This window comes from Sesamum indicum, linkage group LG8 (assembly GCF_026168435.1).
Source record: "Sesamum indicum cultivar Baizhima isolate 11 linkage group LG8, ASM2616843v1, whole genome shotgun sequence".
In the NCBI taxonomy this organism is placed as follows: Eukaryota; Viridiplantae; Streptophyta; class Magnoliopsida; order Lamiales; family Pedaliaceae; genus Sesamum; species Sesamum indicum.
The window spans coordinates 31,752,166-31,768,203 of record NC_142664.1 but is presented as its reverse complement, the minus strand read 5'-3'; the positions used below and the strand labels follow the sequence as shown (position 1 = coordinate 31,768,203).

Here is a 16,038-nt window from a genome sequence, read left to right as displayed (position 1 = left end):
TATACAAAAATGTCAAGTTTTTACATAGACAAGAATCTATCTAATTAATAATACACTGTTACTTTAATCTAGTTAGCCGCTAATTGAATAGGTAGGAGGAATGAATGACAATGTCTACCGCCGCCGCCGTTGATGATCATCATCACATTCAACAAAAAAACAAGAATCTGTCTGAATGCTGATGTAGCACAAGAATTTCCTTCTCTCTCAATCAAAATTGGTTGGATCCTTGAAAGTGAGCCACGTGTCTATTGCGATAAGAGTCTGATAAAAAGCACCTCCTCGCGGAGTTTGGATGCCTTACTTTATTAGTATTTTTTTACCCACTAATCGACGTGCTTAAGAATCCTCAAATCCCCCATTGCCGTTCCCATTCATCAACATCAAACCATTTGCTTAAATATCCCCACCCCCACCCAAAATCAAATCATTCTTCCTTACGCCTTAAGATTAAGACCCCCATAATACCCACTCTCTCTTTCTCTCTCTCCCTCTCCCCCCCTCCCCTACTCAAACCTGTGTTGTGTGACCCCATCCAATCCATCCATCTACCATACCACTGTCCCAAATCTTGGGACGACTGCATGTAACCAAGATTCATGAGAGACAACACACACCAATTACAACTACTGATTCAGCTTCATTTCAAGAAAAAAAGATTCCATCTTTTTTCTTTTTTACTGTTCCAAAATCCTCACAACTGTTTCTCTCTTCCGTACTGCTTTTCTTGTGACCTCTGAGTGGAAACTTCCAAGTCAAGAGGAAGAGATATAAAGAGGGAGATTGAAAGAGCAGGCATTTCAACAGTTCCCGTGAGTTATGGGCTGCTGTGCGTCGAAATTTCCACCAACCGAGACGCACCCGGAGAAGGAAAAGTCCCAAAACCACGGCCCAGCTTCACTTTTAAGCGCCCGAACCCCACCTCCGCCTCCCGCCGGCGTCCCAGCAGACCCCGGTGTAATTCCATCTTTTGCTGAGTTTTCCTTGGCCGACCTCAAAACTGCTACAAATAGCTTCACCCCGGATTTTATAGTCTCAGAAAGCGGTGAAAAAGCCCCTAATGTTGTTTACAAAGGACGCCTTCACAACCGCCGGTGGATTGCCGTCAAGAAGTTTCCAAAGTTGGCCTGGCCGGACCCCAAACAGTTTGCGGTATTGCACTTCTATTATGGCCATAATTCTGTCTGTGTTTATGTTTATAAAATGTATTGCGTTGTATGGTGGGGCTCTAAAGTCTAATTCTCTTACGAAGTCGAAATACTTCTTTTATTTATTTTTTCTTTTTTCTACTTATGTTTTTGTGCTTTTGGTGCCTGTAGGAGGAAGCTTGGGCTGTTGGGAAGTTGAGGCATCCGAGACTGGCAAATTTAATAGGGTATTGCTGTGATGGTGATGAGAGGTTGTTGGTTGCAGAGTACATGCCTAATGATACTCTTGCTAAGCATTTGTTTCACTGTATGTATTTTTGTTTTTCACTGCATTCCTTGATTATTGCACTCAAGCAATGGAATTCAACTGCTGCAATTTTATGCATTGGTACTTAGTTGTTGGATTATCTCCTCTAAAATTATTGTGCGTATTTGGTAGATGTATTGATTCTTTCGGAATTTCTCTTTATTACATTATTACTCGAATGTAGCCTTTGCTTTTAGAAAGTTGGCAGTTTAGAGCATGATCTTTATAAACAGTAATACTTTGGAGATTAAGAGATGAGGGCATGAGCATTTTAACTTATATTTCTGCCTGTCGCTGTGTTGTTTTATCTGAGGCAAGATGTGATGAAAACCATTTGCAAAACATCTAATTTGATAGGGGAAAGACAGACCATTGAATGGGCGATGCGCTTGAGAGTAGCTCTTTATATAGCTGAAGCCTTAGAATATTGCAGCAGTGAAGGCCATGCCTTGTACCATGACCTCAATGCCTACAGGGTTCTCTTTGATGAGGTGATGTTATAAACCTACTTTCCTTGTTGCCAAGAGTATGAGCCTGTTAATGTGATTGTGCACGGCACACTCTTACAGTGGGGTCCAGTATTTTCCTATGGACCCTGATATATCAAATTTGACTTTGCAGGACGGTGATCCTCGGCTTTCATGCTTCGGGCTTATGAAAAATAGTCGAGATGGGAAGAGTTATAGCACAAATCTTGCCTACACTCCCCCTGAATATTTGAAAAATGGTGATCTTTCTTGGCTTATATTCTTGTTTTTTGTGTAAAAGGAAATGCTTCATTTTGCAAGTGGGCACTTGTGCTTTGGTCTAAATCTATCCAGCATTCTTGTATGCTCCTTTTGAACTTATACTTATATGAATCAGAAATATGAGGTCTTAATATACATGGAGGTACAGCTATGTTGTGTGTCTATGGTTGCTGTAACGGGGAAAAAAGGGGTTTAATGGCAATGGGCATTGTAATTCTTAGTCATATCACAAATCCAAGGACTCCTTTTGCAAATCTTTATGCTTGAATGTATTCAATTAATCCCAAGAATGACGCAAATAACTTGACCGAGATGTGTGATTCTCTTTATTTGCTGTGATATGCATATTGTAGGCAGGGTAACCCAGGAAAGTGTCATATACAGCTTCGGTACTGTCCTGTTGGATCTGCTGAGTGGAAAACACATACCTCCAAGTCATGTGAGTTGCTTGTGGGCGTATGTTCGCTTCCGTTTCTTTGTCTGCTTCATCTTTATTCCATATTTGGACCAATAGCATATGCAGCATTGTAGTCAATGTGTACTAATGGCTATGAGCAATATTGTGCCAAAATTGATTTTAGGTATTGTTTTCTGTATACTACTGTCATTATAACATCCCATGTGATGCTACTAGGGACAATTAGGTGAAAAATTGATGGTGTTGCAATTGTATGGCGTCAAAATGATTGTAACTTTTGATAGTAAACTGGTGTTTGTGTAATTGTTTACCAATAGGTTTATATGGATGGCTCATTCCTTTTAAGCAGCATAGTGCTTAGCAATGTACAGAGGTTGTTGTATACAACAAGTGTTAACTCTGTTGCATTGTCTTTATGTATTAGCTGCTGCTTTATGAGAATTCCAATTGTGTAATGTAGTTACGGATTTGTTTAATCGACACATGGAGAGGTTTCTGGAGGACTATATGCCCCGCAATAGAGTTGTTCTTAGAGATTTATGTTTGACAATGTTTGTGCAGCTTTAACACCTTTATTTAATGATAATACATCACTGTGTGTGTTGCTTTTATGCAGGCTCTTGATATGATACGTGGTAAAAACATTATACTTTTGATGGATTCACATTTGGAGGGGAAGTTTTCTACTGAAGAAGCAACAGTAGTTGTTGGTCTTGCCTCTCAATGTTTGCAATATGAACCTAGGGAGAGGCCTAATATAAAGGATCTTGTAGCTACTCTTTCTCCATTACAGCCAAAATCAGATGTAAGTATCTGGGCTTCAGTTTCTCATAAAAGGAAATGTACTTTATGTTTTTACAATTATTATACTGAACTGAAGAGGGATATATTATATTCAATACAGCTTATAGTGAACGCATTCTAGTTAACAATGTGTGATACTGCTTGTTAGAGTAGACATTAGTAGGCTTGTTATAGTTTCCTTAATCCACTGATCAGCCACTTCAAACTTTGGGTGATGATGCAGTAAAATGTTGGCTCATTAGAATCATAAGACTTCAAGCTGTTAAATGAAAAACATCACATTTTCACGACTTTTCACTCTGTTATTGTCCTTATTGCCTTGAGGCCTAAACTATTTCGCACAAATCGAGGATGAAGTGGCGCAATTATTATCAAATTATCATGATTGTGAGTTTCAGGTTCCTTCTTATGTCATGCTTGGAATTTCTAAGCATGAAGAAGCTCCTCCAATGCCACAGCGCCCCCTTTCACCAATGGGTGAGGCCTGTTCCCGGATGGACCTTACAGCAATACACCAAATTTTGGTTACCACGCACTACCGAGATGATGAAGGAACCAATGAGGTAACTTGACTTGTAATATGTGGATGCATGCTTTTGTTGAACTCTGAATGTTATTCTTCAGGGCTGTATTTTTCTTTTTCCTTCCAGTTATCATTCCAAGAATGGACACAACAGATGAGAGAGATGTTGGATGCTAGGAAGCGTGGGGATTATGCATTTCGCGACAAGGACTTTAAGGCTGCTATAGATTGTTATTCTCAGGTGGGTATTCTGAAATTGTTCTAGAAGATTTGTTCTCTGCATTGGTGATATGCCGACATAACTTTTACAATCAAGAAGAATGTAAAAGATAAGAAATTCAGAACTTTTTATAAGTCATATACTGTTTTCATGTTGAGCTGAATAGTAAATATAGCGAAATTAATCTGCCAAACGTCGTAAACAACTTGATTAACTGGATCCTCTGTTTTGGCTTCTTTTACTCTACATATGCAGTTTATAGATGTCGGAACTATGGTTTCTCCCACTGTTTATGCTCGGCGCAGTCTATGTTATCTTATGTGTGATCAACCTGATGTTGCACTTCGAGATGCAATGCAAGCACAAATTGTCTATCCAGACTGGCCCACAGCTTTCTACATGCAGTCAGTTGCACTTGCCAAACTGGACATGCACCAGGATGCTGCTGACATGTTGAAGGAGGCTGCTGGACTAGAAGAAAAGAGGCAAAAAGGTGGGAGGGGATCATAAGAGCGGATCCTTTGATCATGGATTATTCATTCAATGCGATCTTCCCAAAGTTGTAAATCTGAACGAGAAGTTAGTGTTTCTTTCTCACTCATAAATGTATCATACAACACATGTTCTTGCCTTAATAAAAGATTCATTTTTCTGTAGAATTTGTGTATAAAAGCAAATATGTGAACTGCCAAACTTTCAGATTTTAATGGCAGTTATTGATCTTCTCAGCTTTGCCAGTGATGATATGAGCAGTGTTGACCCTAATGTTTGTTTCTCCGGCAAGCTTGCTGAAAGGAGAAAACGATGAGAAATTTGTTTCAGGACACGTCGGTACCATCCTTGCTTTTGGAGAACAGAAAGCTATTGAAAATGAAAGACCGGCGCAAATCTATATTGAGGTATGAGATGAACGGGAATGTGGAGATGAGTATTAGGTAAGGCGAAAAAAGGCATGTACTGATTCAAGAAAATCAAGAAAGAGCCATAAACGGTTGGAGGAAGACATTGGCTAGATAAGTGCGATAATATGGACAACTAAATGCAAGAAAATAATGCCAAATTGCCTTCCTAATCAATGAACATGAGAGAACAATGCAGTTGTCCGATATATGAATCAATAAACATGAGAGAACAAAGCAGTTGTCCTTCGATATATGAATCAATAAACATGAGAGAACCTATAAAAAAACACATGAGAAACAATGGAATTCTCCTTCTATGTTACATAAAAGGGACGGCGTTTGATTAATTTACAAAATTAGTAAGAGAATTAGTATTGCCCCATCAACACAAAATCTTGTATGTTTGCTGGTTTATTGAATAAAAATGTTTGTTAGGTGTGTTGGAGACATGATTGCCAAAACATGGCTTACCACTCTTGACAGCATCCTACACCCTAATCAAGATCCGTTGTCGAGAATAGTTAAGAGTGGGATTACCCCCCTCAATTTCATGATATGAAAGGATGAAATGCCGAAGTTGGAGGAAAGATTTGAACTCTACACTTATCCAGTCATAACACATTGAGAAAAGAAAAAGATGATCTCAACTCCTTTTGAGTTCTAAAATTTTAGATCACCCTCGTTTGGTTAGCTTGCCTTCAAGATCACACCCTCTCATACCCTATTTCAATGAGCATTTGCATAGGCTGAAGGCTTTTGTTCACAGGCCTTCATCCTTGTCATGGATGCGTATAATTGTGCGGATGATTTGCTGCTTTTGTCACGTACACAGCAAGTTTTCGCCCAAGAATGTCAAGAAAAACGGGTTGAAGAAGTATTTGATGGATCTCAGGCTTGTGGATGCATGTGTCAGTGTGTCACAGCCAAATATCTGCTTTTCCATGCAAAGCAAGATGTGCTGGCGAAAATGAGATGCTGGGGATCTTTGTGGGTTCTTGTCCTAGAAAAAGAAAGCACTTGCGGGTTCTTGTCCTAGAGAAAGAAAGCACCAAAGATGATACAGAAGGCCAGAAAAAAAAATTATCAGCAGTTTCAAGATACCAATGTCTTGTAGGAGAGGACAATGACTGACCAAATCATTACGGATATATGAAGAGATACTTGTAATATCACACGCTTTCAGCAATGGAAAAGTGGTGCCTTTTGTCTTTTCTACATCCACAATTTTCTAGTATTCCTATTCAAGATTCAGAATGATGGAAATCCTACCTGCCTATATGACGCAATACTTCTGAGATACACACGGAGCAAATTATAATATTACTGGCCTCGTGTGCATTGATGAAGCGGTAAGTCAAAGCCGCTCGTGCAATACGTTATAGATAACATAGTTGCACGTGCAATTATGCCAGCAAAATTATAACTCAAGTATAGAGTATACAATCCGACAAAAAACGAACTAGCTTGAATACATATGACCAGAGAACAAATTCCAGAGGCCTTAGTTAAATGATCAAATGGCATTTTGAAGATGTTAGAAAAGAAATCTATTCTTGGCAATTTTTACTCTGTTTTAGGTGATAATGCCCGCTAGTAGTTTATAGTTTCGACGTGTATCACTAGATATTTGTTTGTGTTTGTTGTTTTTAATTTCAGGGAGACATAGCTAGCTTTCTGGTCTCCACCAACCAGGAAATGCATCTCCTTGGCGCCATTTTGTGGAGCCTCTGAGATCACGACAATGCCAACTCATCTGTCATTTTATGTTCCATCTCAAGGGCTGATCCATCACACAAAGGTTCTATGTAGAAAACCATAGCAATGGTTTTCAATGCTGCAATTCTTTATTATTAGGCCAGGACAAAATATTAATGGCACTCGTGTACTGACTAATAATTAGCTCATCCCTTGAAATTTTCTAAATACATAATTTAAAGAAGTGCATCAATAATTTCCTTGGTCCTAATGATGGGAAACATGGCACAAACACCGCCAGAATAGTAGTGAATCCAGATCAAGATCACACCACTCCTCATCAACACACAAACTTATGATTCCTTTTGTCCCCTGTACCTCTATATATACTGAGGAAATGCATGATATGAGGCATCAGAAAGTTTCTTCGATTCTTTTACTATTTCACAATTGAAAGCCTCATCTCAACAAAGAATGGCATTCTCACCCTTGAGACCGAAAGCCCTTCACCATGGCCGTTCTCTCAGCTTACCTTCTAAATTACATCCTGCCATGTCCCAATTCAATGAAAACTTGGCCACAATGAAAGCTGCTGAGCCCACCTCTTCTTCACTCTCATCAATGGTGACCATACTACATGGTCTTAGAAACTTATACTGCGACCTTCCTGATTTACTTTTGTTGCCCAGCATTCAACAAATCATTTCACAAGAATGCCAGGAGAAGTGGATTGAACAAGTACTGGATGGTCATATTAGGATCTTGGATGCTTGCAGCACAGCTAAAGACCTCTTCTCACACACGAAGCATGATGTACAGGCACTTCTTTCAGCCCTGAGGAGAAGGGATTTTCATGGCATCCAGAGCTATCAGACCTCAAGGAGGAGGTCAAAGAAGATGACCCAGAAGTCCTTGAAAAATCTCAGGAGTTTCAGAAGCGGAAATGGTGTCCAATGTTTGGACAAAGACCAAGAAACAATCTCTCTCGTGTATATGCTAAAAGAATCAGAATCAGTTACTTTTGCCATGCTTGAATTTTTGTTGTCCTATGTGATCGGGACTAAGGAGCAAGCAAGGCAGAGTGGTTGGTCATTGGTATCAAAGCTAGTGCTCTCAAAGAAAGTACTGCATCAAGTTGAAGAAACTGATATCAACGAGTTCAAGAAGGTGGATTCGTTCTTGCAACTGACCCAAGAAGATGATACAAAGGTTGAGGAGCTTATGAATCACCTAAAAGAGATGGACTCGAGCATTCAAACTCTTGAAGAAGAGCTGGAATGCTTGTTCAGGCAGTTAATCAAAACACGAGTTTTCCTCCTCAACATCCTCAACCACTAGGCAGTAGTTAGATTCATGATGGATAAAAAATTTTGTATATTAGGAAAAAGTCGTGGTTTACACATGTACATTGAAAATATACTTGTACATTTCCTTGAGCATTAAAAGAAACTACAAAGATTTCTCCTACATGGCTTGTCCAATTTCCTGATGTTTGAGCATGTTAATTCATTCATGATGCAACTAACAACTCTCAACGTTGACAAATTGATGCTCTCAAATTCAGAATACTGAAATCCACAACACAGTGAAATAAATAAAGATTTGAACTCTGACTTCAAAATTTCAGAAGCAAATTTTTTTATTTAATTATTTTAATTCTCATAAAAACCAAATAACAAAGTACCAAAAAGAGCACCAGAACAAACTTGATCCAGGAACTTTCTACCATTTGTTTAGCTATACTTTTGCCACCAGCCACGTGCAATAAAATGGTGCTTGAGGCCGCCTGGAGGTGTAGCATATAATTTTCTTCTGTTCTACCAATTTTAGGTCCCAATGTAGTTTGTTTTTAAGAAGAACTTTCCTCCTTTTAACTTTTCTATATTACCTGAAATGATTGGTACTTTCTTAACTCTCTGAAATATATAATAATTTAAGCTGTTCGAGGGCCTTGTATAGTTTGATGATATCAAAGTTGTCAGAGATTCCTATTATCTCTGAGGAGAGAAAAACTGCTGACCAAATCATTAAACAGATTTAAAAGATAATTTTGAATCTCTCAGGCTTTAACTTTCAGAAGAAGAATGTGCAATTTGTCTTTTCTGTGTATTGAACAATTCAAGTTGCCTTATTATATTCCATCCTTCAAATTTCTTAATAACTGCGAGAGACTGAGAATGAAGGATATTCTACCAGATAACATAATGTAGTAATTTTGAGAGAGTTAATTTAGTTGACTGATGATAGGACAGGGAATAGATGTGAGACTAAGATTTGGTGTAACCCCATTTCAGTAGAACATAATGCTCGCAACCATGGCGCAGGCAAAGTTAAGACCAAAACACAACAATGCTGGAGGCTTGTATCGTGGCCTAGCATGCACTTATAAGCAGAACAACTAGGCCACTCCTGTGATACATCACCATTTACATAACTGCATGTGCAATTACAGACAAAATAATTGAAGAGATTTAAAAAAATCTTGAGTCCAGCATACTTTCAGTTTTACAAGAGAGAAAAATATGCAATTTGTCTTTATGTTTGCTGAGCAATTTGATTTAAATTTTCATATAATTCGTTAATTTTCTTCACAACTGTAAGAAACTGAGAATGATGATCCTGGCAGACTACATGCTACAGTAATTTGCAAGAATTAATGAAGTTGCCAGATTACAAGACAGAGAAGATACGTGAGAGGAAGAAGACCTGGAAGTATTCTTCATAAAGATAGATAGCTAATTATCAACTACAGTAAGAAAACAATGAGATTTAGCAATGATCAGGAGTGCCATACTTTGTTTGTTACAGAAAAATGGTTGAAATATGCCTGCCGGAGTTAAGACAGGATCCTAATAATGCTGGAGGGCGTCCTAGCTTTGTATGCCCCTATGAGAATAACAACAGAGCCACTCATGTGATACATTAGAAACTACGCAGCTGCATGTGCAATTATGCTAAGAAGCCATATGCATAAATTATACATATCATGAGGCAATAAGACAACTCTTCGAATTTCTTAAGAAACAGCTGAGAATTCATTGTAGAGGAGGGCATGATGGGGTGGGGGAATTGAACAAAGATTAGTTTAGAGAAAAAACAGGATTGACAGGATCATGCATCCATCCCAAGGAGGTAAGTTTTCTTGCAAAACATAAATAAATCCAGCGCTACTCATTCTAAAGTAATTAAAAAACAGAATGTGAATTATAGTGTTGTCATTTCTTCTGACAGGCTATAAACAGAACATATGCAGTGAGTAATAACAAGGATAAATCCCACGAAGTTTTGAGTAATACGATTATTTTGGTCGTGGTAGGGGGGAACATAGTATAGACATCGGCAGAATAATAGTTAATCCAGATCAAAATTACATCACTGATTAAGAATGTAATATGGATTCTGTTTGTCCTCTTCACCCCTATATATTGAGCAAATACATTATAGGAGGCATCCATTTTCCTCCATTCAATCAGCCATTGCAATTCAAACCTCATTTCCATCAAGAGAAAACAATGGCAATCTCACTTTGAGATCAAAATCCCTTCACCATGGCCGTTCTCTTAGCTTGCCCTCTGGATCACATCATGCAGTGTCTCAGTTTGATGAAAACTTGCCTGGAGTAAGATCTTCAGTGGCAGCCTCTTCATCTCGGTCATAAATGAATGGAAGAATAAATGGCCTTAAAAACTCGTATTAAAGCATTGTTAATTTGCTTCTGCTGCCGCATAACTAACAGATCATCTCACAGGAAGGTCAAGAGAAATGGGTTGAAAAGATATTGGATGATTACACTATAATTTTGGATGCTTGCAGCATAATTAAGGATCTCATCTCACTCATGAAGCAAGGTGTACAAGAGCTTCTTTCTGCCATAAGGAGAAAGGACATGCATGGCATCCAGGTTACCTTACCTCCAGAAGGAAATCAAAGAAAATGATCCAAAAGAGTTTGAAAAATTTAAGGAGTTTCAGAAGAAAAGAAAACATCCTATCCTTGGAGAAAGATAGTGAAACAATGGCTCTTGATTACATGTTAATAGATGCAGAATCAGTTACCATTTCCCTGCTTGAGTCTATGTTGTCCCACGTAACGGGGACTAAGGTACAAGCAAGAAAGCCTGGCTGGTCATTGGTATCAAAGCTGATGCTCTCCAAGAAAGGATCATATCAAGGTGAAGAGACAGATCTGAACGAATTTGAGAAGGTGGATGCAGTCTTACAAATGAGCCGAGAAGATAATACACAAGTAGATGAGTTTCTGAATCACTTGAAAAGGATGGACTCAAGCATTCAAATTCTTGAAGAAGAGCTTGAACTCTTGTTTAGAAAGTATCAAAACCAGAGTTTGCCTCCTCAACATTCTCAATCACTAGTCAATAGATTCTTGACAGATACAAAATTTTGTATTCTACCAACAAATGTCACCTCATACCTGTACATTACTCTGATCATTAACTTAAAAAGAAACTATAAACATTTCTTCTACATTTCCTGATGTTTGAACATGTTCATTCATTCATGACCCTACTATAGTTCTCAAGTGTTGACACAATTATGCTCTTCCAGCTTTGTCAGATTTACACAATTGCAACTAAAACAGTAAAATAACTGAAACTAAAATGGTAACTTAAAAATTTATTCTTTTGTACTATGGGAAAGCTGAGTCATTTATCCAGCCATCTGCAATAAAATGGTGCTGGCAGCTGCAAGGGGACTAGAACAGATTTCTTTTCGTTGAGTGTGGTTGATAATTGAGAACTCTTTAATGAGTTTGCCTATTTTTAGGTTCCAAGTTAGCGCGTCCTCAAGAAAACTTGCCTCCTTTTACTTTCTTGTATGACCTGAAATGATGGATTCACTTACAAACGTCCTTAAAAGAATATTATAATGCAGACCGCATGAGGGCCTTGTATAGTTTAATGATAACAAAATTGTCAAGATTCCAATTGTCTCTGAGGAGAGAACAACTACTGACCAAAGCATTAAAGAGATTTTTAAAAGATAATCGTGAATCTCACATGCTTTCAGGCTTTCAACGCAGAAAATAAAATAAAAATGTTTTCTGTTTGTTGAACAATTCAAGTCACCTTGTGACGGCAAACAGCACACCTTTAGGAATTAAGAGGTTGAACATTAGGGACATCAACGCACCGGATCAAATAGTTCAAGAATAATATGAGAATTACATGCACTAGGTGATTGTGACTGATAAATCTGACTTGGAAAGAAATGTGGGATGACGACGCTATCCTTCTTGGAATAACATTTCATGGATAAGATCCCCATAGTGTGCTATCCATAAAAATTAAGATGTCAGTTGCACGTTTGAGTGTTCACAAAAAAGCAGCAGAAGAAAATCTATACTTGATTAATTTATTCAAAATTAGCCATTAGATAAACTCTTTAATCATGCTGGTATTAGGTAGTTTTTTTACTGAGGTAGCAGAAAAAAGGCGAAATGGCATCTTCATTGTACCATATTATGAAGCCTTAAAGAGTTATATTAGAAGTCAAGTGGAGATCTATCCCCATAAGGAATTGTTTGGAAAATATTATTTTAGACGGCATCACTCACATGGAAGCAATGAAAACAAAAGAAGAGCTGTGATGTTATCATTTCTTCTTACAGGAGGCAGACTACAAACAGCACATGTGCAGGGATAATATGGATCAAATCCCCATATTTTTTTAAAATATATAATCAACTTGGTTCTAATGATCATTACATAGACATCGCCAGAATCATAGTTAATCCAGATCAAAATCACCCAACTTCATGTTCAGTGGATTCCTTCTGTCCTCTTCACCCCTATATATATTGAGCACTGCATGATGCTAGGACACATCACAACTTTCTTCCCACAAAGCAATTCAACTTAAAGCTTCATTTTCACCAGAAAACCAATGGCACTCTCACCTTTGAGATCAAAAGCCCTTCACCATGTAGGTTCTCTTGGCTTGCCCTCTGGATCATATCCAGCCTTGTCTCAGTTTGATGAAAACTTGTCCAGAGTAAGATCTTCAGAAGCCGCCTCTTCATCTCCGTCTTCAACGAAATGCAGAGTACATGGACTTAAAACCTTGTACCACACCATTCATGATTTGCTTCAATTGCCTCACAATCAACAGATCATTTCACGGGAATGCCAAGAGAAATGGGTTGACTAAACCTTGGATGACTATATTAGACGTGCAGCACAGCTAAATGATCCAAAGGTCTTTGGCAAACATAAGAATTTACAGAAGTAAAGAGAACTTCTTATCCTTAAAGAAGAATGAGGAAACAATGTCTCTTGTTTACATGTTAAGTGATGCAGAATCAGTTACATCTTCCCTGCTCGAGTCTTTGTTGTCATATGCAATGGGGACTAAACTGCAAGCAAGGAAGAGTGGCTGGTCACTGGTATCAAAGCTGATCCACTCAAGAAAGTATCACACCAAGGTGAAGAGACATATTTGAATGAATTCGAGAAACTAGATTCATTCTTGCAACTGAGGCAAGAAAATGATACAACTCAGGTTCAGGAGCTTGCGAATATCTTAAAGGAGATGGAGTCAAGCATTCAAATTCTTGAAGAAGAGCTGGAATTCATGTTCAGGCAGTTAATCAAAACCAGCGTTTTCCTCCTCAACATTCTCAAGCATTAGGCAGCATATTCATGGGAGACTCAAAAGTGTTGTATACGGGGAACAAGTTTTATTAATACTTGCACATGAAAATTATACTTGTATATTTTCCCATGACTGTTAAGAAACTACAATGATTTCTTTTAAATGGCTTGTCCAATTTCCTGATGTTTGTGCAATGATGCAATTATCGATGTTCTTCAAGTTTTTGCCAAATCCAAAATACTGAAATTGTCTTTTTCATTCATACATTAACTACAAAAAGCACCAAAATATAATTGATCTAGAATTTATCTACAATCTGTTAGCTATACTTTGGCATGAAAAACTTTTTAAGACAGAATGATCTGTCCACCCACATGCAGAGGAGATGCATGATTTTCTTCTATTATACAATGTTGATAATGTTAAGACTTTTCAATAATATGCCGGCCACACGAGGGTGTTGGATTATTTAATGAAATCAGAGTTGTCAAGATTCAAATTGTCCCTGAGCAGAGAACAAGTACTGATAAAATCATTAAGTAGATGTGGAGGAATTTTGAATGACACATGCATTTAGTTTTAGAAGATAAAAACATGTGCATTTTGTCTTTTCTTTATGTTGAACAACTTATGTCACATTCTTGTATAACATTGCTTTATTTTCTTCATAACTATAAGAGACTGAAAATGACGGAGATTTTGCAAACGTTAATGCAGTTGCCAGATTATAAGACATGGGAGAGATGTGAGAGGAAGAACATTGGAACTGTTTTTCCTCAAGATAGATAGTTGATTATCAATTTACAGTAAGAATACATTGACAATCTATAGAAAAATGGTTGCTATATGACGGCCAAAGGTAAGACCAGATCCTAATAATGCGGGCTACTGGGCGTCCTGGGCTGGTCTGACCTACAAGAAGAACGTCAGAGCCACTCGTGTGATACATTAGAAATTACGTAGCTGCATGTGCAATTATGCTAAGAAAATCATATGCACAAATTATACAAATGATAAAGCAATATACAAAACACTGACTTTTTTAAGAAAAAGATGAGAACACATTGTAGAGGTGCGCATGATGGAGCAGGAACACTGGATAAACATAAAATTGAGAGGAAAAATAAATTTATATAATCATGCATTCACTCATAAGAAATTGCTTCGAAAATATAAATAAACGCAGCACCTCTCATATTGAAGTAACAGAAGATTAATTATTGTGTTTCATATCTTATCAGATAGAAAGACTACAAACAGAATATATAAGGATAATCCCATGGGATCTTGAAAATAAACAATTTTCTTGGTTCTACTGGTGGGAAACAATGGCATGGACATCGCCGTAATAAGTGTTAATCCAGATCAAAATCACGTTGCTTCTCATTGACAACAGAAACACGAGTTCCTTTTGTACTCTTCACCCCTATATACATTAAGCAAATGCATAATAGGAGGCATTCCAATTTCCTTCACTCAATTAGCATTTCAATCCAGAGCCTCATTTTCACCCAGAAAAAGCAATGGCACTCTCACCTTTGAGATCAAAAGCCCTTCACCATGGTCGTTCTCTTAGCTTGCCCTCTGGATCATATCCAGCCTTGTCTCAGTTTGACGAAAACTTCTCCAGAATAAGATCCTCAGATGCTGCCTCTTCATCTATGGCATCAGTGAGAGGCAGAATAGATGGCCTCAAAAACTTGTATGACAGCATTCATGATTTGCTTCAGTTGCCTCACAATCAACATATTGTTTCACAGGAATGCCCAGAGAAGTGGGTTGACCAAACACTGGATGATTATATCAGGCTTCTGGATTCTTGCAGCACAGCCAAAGATCTGATCTCAGTCATGAAGCAAGATGTACGAGACCTTCTGTCTTCCGCAAGAAGAAAGGATGTTCATGGCTTCCGCAGCTACCTTACCTCCAGAAAGAAGTCAAAGAAAATGATCCAGAAGTCTTTGAAAAACTTGAGAAGTTTCAGAAGTAAAGACAACATCTTGTTCTTGGAGAAAGACGATGAAACATTGGCTCTTGTGTACATGTTAAAAGATTCAGAATCGGTTACCTTTTCCCTGCTTGAGTCTTTGTTGTCCTACATGATGGGGACTAAGGTGCAAGAAAGGAAGGGTGGCTGGTCATTGTTATCAAAGCTGATCCACTCCAATAAAGTATCTCATCAAGGTGAAGAGACATACTTGAATGAATTCGAGAAGGTGGACTCATTCTTGCAACTGAGGCAAGAAAATTCTGCACAGATAGAGGATCTTGTGAATCACTTAAAAGAGATGGACTCAAGTATTCAAATCCTTGAAGAAGAGCTAGAATTCTTGTTCAAACAGTTAATCAAAACCAGAGTCTTCCTCCTCAACATTCTCAACCATTAGCCATTAAACTCTTCATTAGATTGAAAATTTTGTATATCAGGGAAAGATGGGTAGCTTATACCTGTACATGAAATTATACTTTTATATTCTGAATGATGAAAATAAACACAAATATTTCTTCTATATGACTTGTCCCATTTCTGATATTTGATCATGTTATCCATCATGATGGTAGTAACAACTCTCCTGTATGATATCTTATGTTCAGGAAGCTTTATCACATTTACTTTACATAATATCACACGCTAAAGTAAATGTTAACCCTTCCCCCCCC

At 37.9% G+C, this 16,038-nt stretch overlaps 3 protein-coding genes and 1 pseudogene across 5 annotated transcripts; all 4 read left to right on the top strand.

Annotated features, from left to right (window-relative positions):
- The first annotated feature begins 402 nt into the window (after positions 1–402).
- BSK1 (BR-signaling kinase 1) lies at positions 403–6,286 on the top strand. Of its 3 annotated transcripts, none has more exons than XR_016066965.1 (11): positions 403–1,152; positions 1,320–1,455; positions 1,813–1,946; positions 2,077–2,182; positions 2,558–2,643; positions 3,239–3,427; positions 3,825–3,989; positions 4,077–4,190; positions 4,425–4,748; positions 4,899–5,068; positions 5,904–6,286. XR_016066965.1 is itself a non-coding variant. In XM_011090380.3 (9 exons), the coding sequence occupies exons 1-9, from the start codon at positions 820–822 to the stop codon at positions 4,677–4,679; spliced, it is 1,518 nt and encodes a 505-aa protein (XP_011088682.1). In that variant the 5' UTR covers positions 403–819; the 3' UTR covers positions 4,680–4,828. The 3 variants fall into 3 exon arrangements, 1 of the variants encoding a protein (XP_011088682.1); XR_002287628.2 differs by having other exon boundaries at positions 5,838–6,286; XM_011090380.3 differs by lacking the exons at positions 4,899–5,068; positions 5,904–6,286 and having other exon boundaries at positions 4,425–4,828.
- Positions 6,287–6,428: 142 nt separating this feature from the next.
- Positions 6,429–8,221, top strand: LOC105169929 (uncharacterized). The gene has a single exon (XM_011090482.3). It carries the CDS (start codon positions 7,241–7,243, stop codon positions 8,102–8,104), a length of 864 nt encoding a protein of 287 aa, XP_011088784.1. The 5' UTR covers positions 6,429–7,240; the 3' UTR covers positions 8,105–8,221.
- Positions 8,222–10,056: 1,835 nt separating this feature from the next.
- Positions 10,057–11,288, top strand: LOC148787388 (uncharacterized; annotated as a pseudogene).
- Positions 11,289–14,736: 3,448 nt separating this feature from the next.
- On the top strand, positions 14,737–15,875 carry LOC105169927 (uncharacterized). The gene has a single exon (XM_020696513.2). It carries the CDS (start codon positions 14,901–14,903, stop codon positions 15,762–15,764), a length of 864 nt encoding a protein of 287 aa, XP_020552172.2. The 5' UTR covers positions 14,737–14,900; the 3' UTR covers positions 15,765–15,875.
- Positions 15,876–16,038: the final 163 nt, after the last annotated feature.

Excerpts from the sequence above, each read along its gene's own strand:
- BSK1 (XM_011090380.3), top strand. The coding sequence starts at position 820 with ATGGGCTGCTGTGCGTCGAAATTTCCACCAACCGAGACGCACCCGGAG. Across the intron at positions 2,183-2,557 it reads CCCTGAATATTTGAAAAATG|GCAGGGTAACCCAGGAAAGT; the intron begins GTGATCTTTCTT and ends TGCATATTGTAG. Across the intron at positions 4,191-4,424 it reads CTATAGATTGTTATTCTCAG|TTTATAGATGTCGGAACTAT; the intron begins GTGGGTATTCTG and ends CTACATATGCAG.
- LOC105169929 (XM_011090482.3), top strand. The coding sequence starts at position 7,241 with ATGGCATTCTCACCCTTGAGACCGAAAGCCCTTCACCATGGCCGTTCT.
- LOC105169927 (XM_020696513.2), top strand. The coding sequence starts at position 14,901 with ATGGCACTCTCACCTTTGAGATCAAAAGCCCTTCACCATGGTCGTTCT.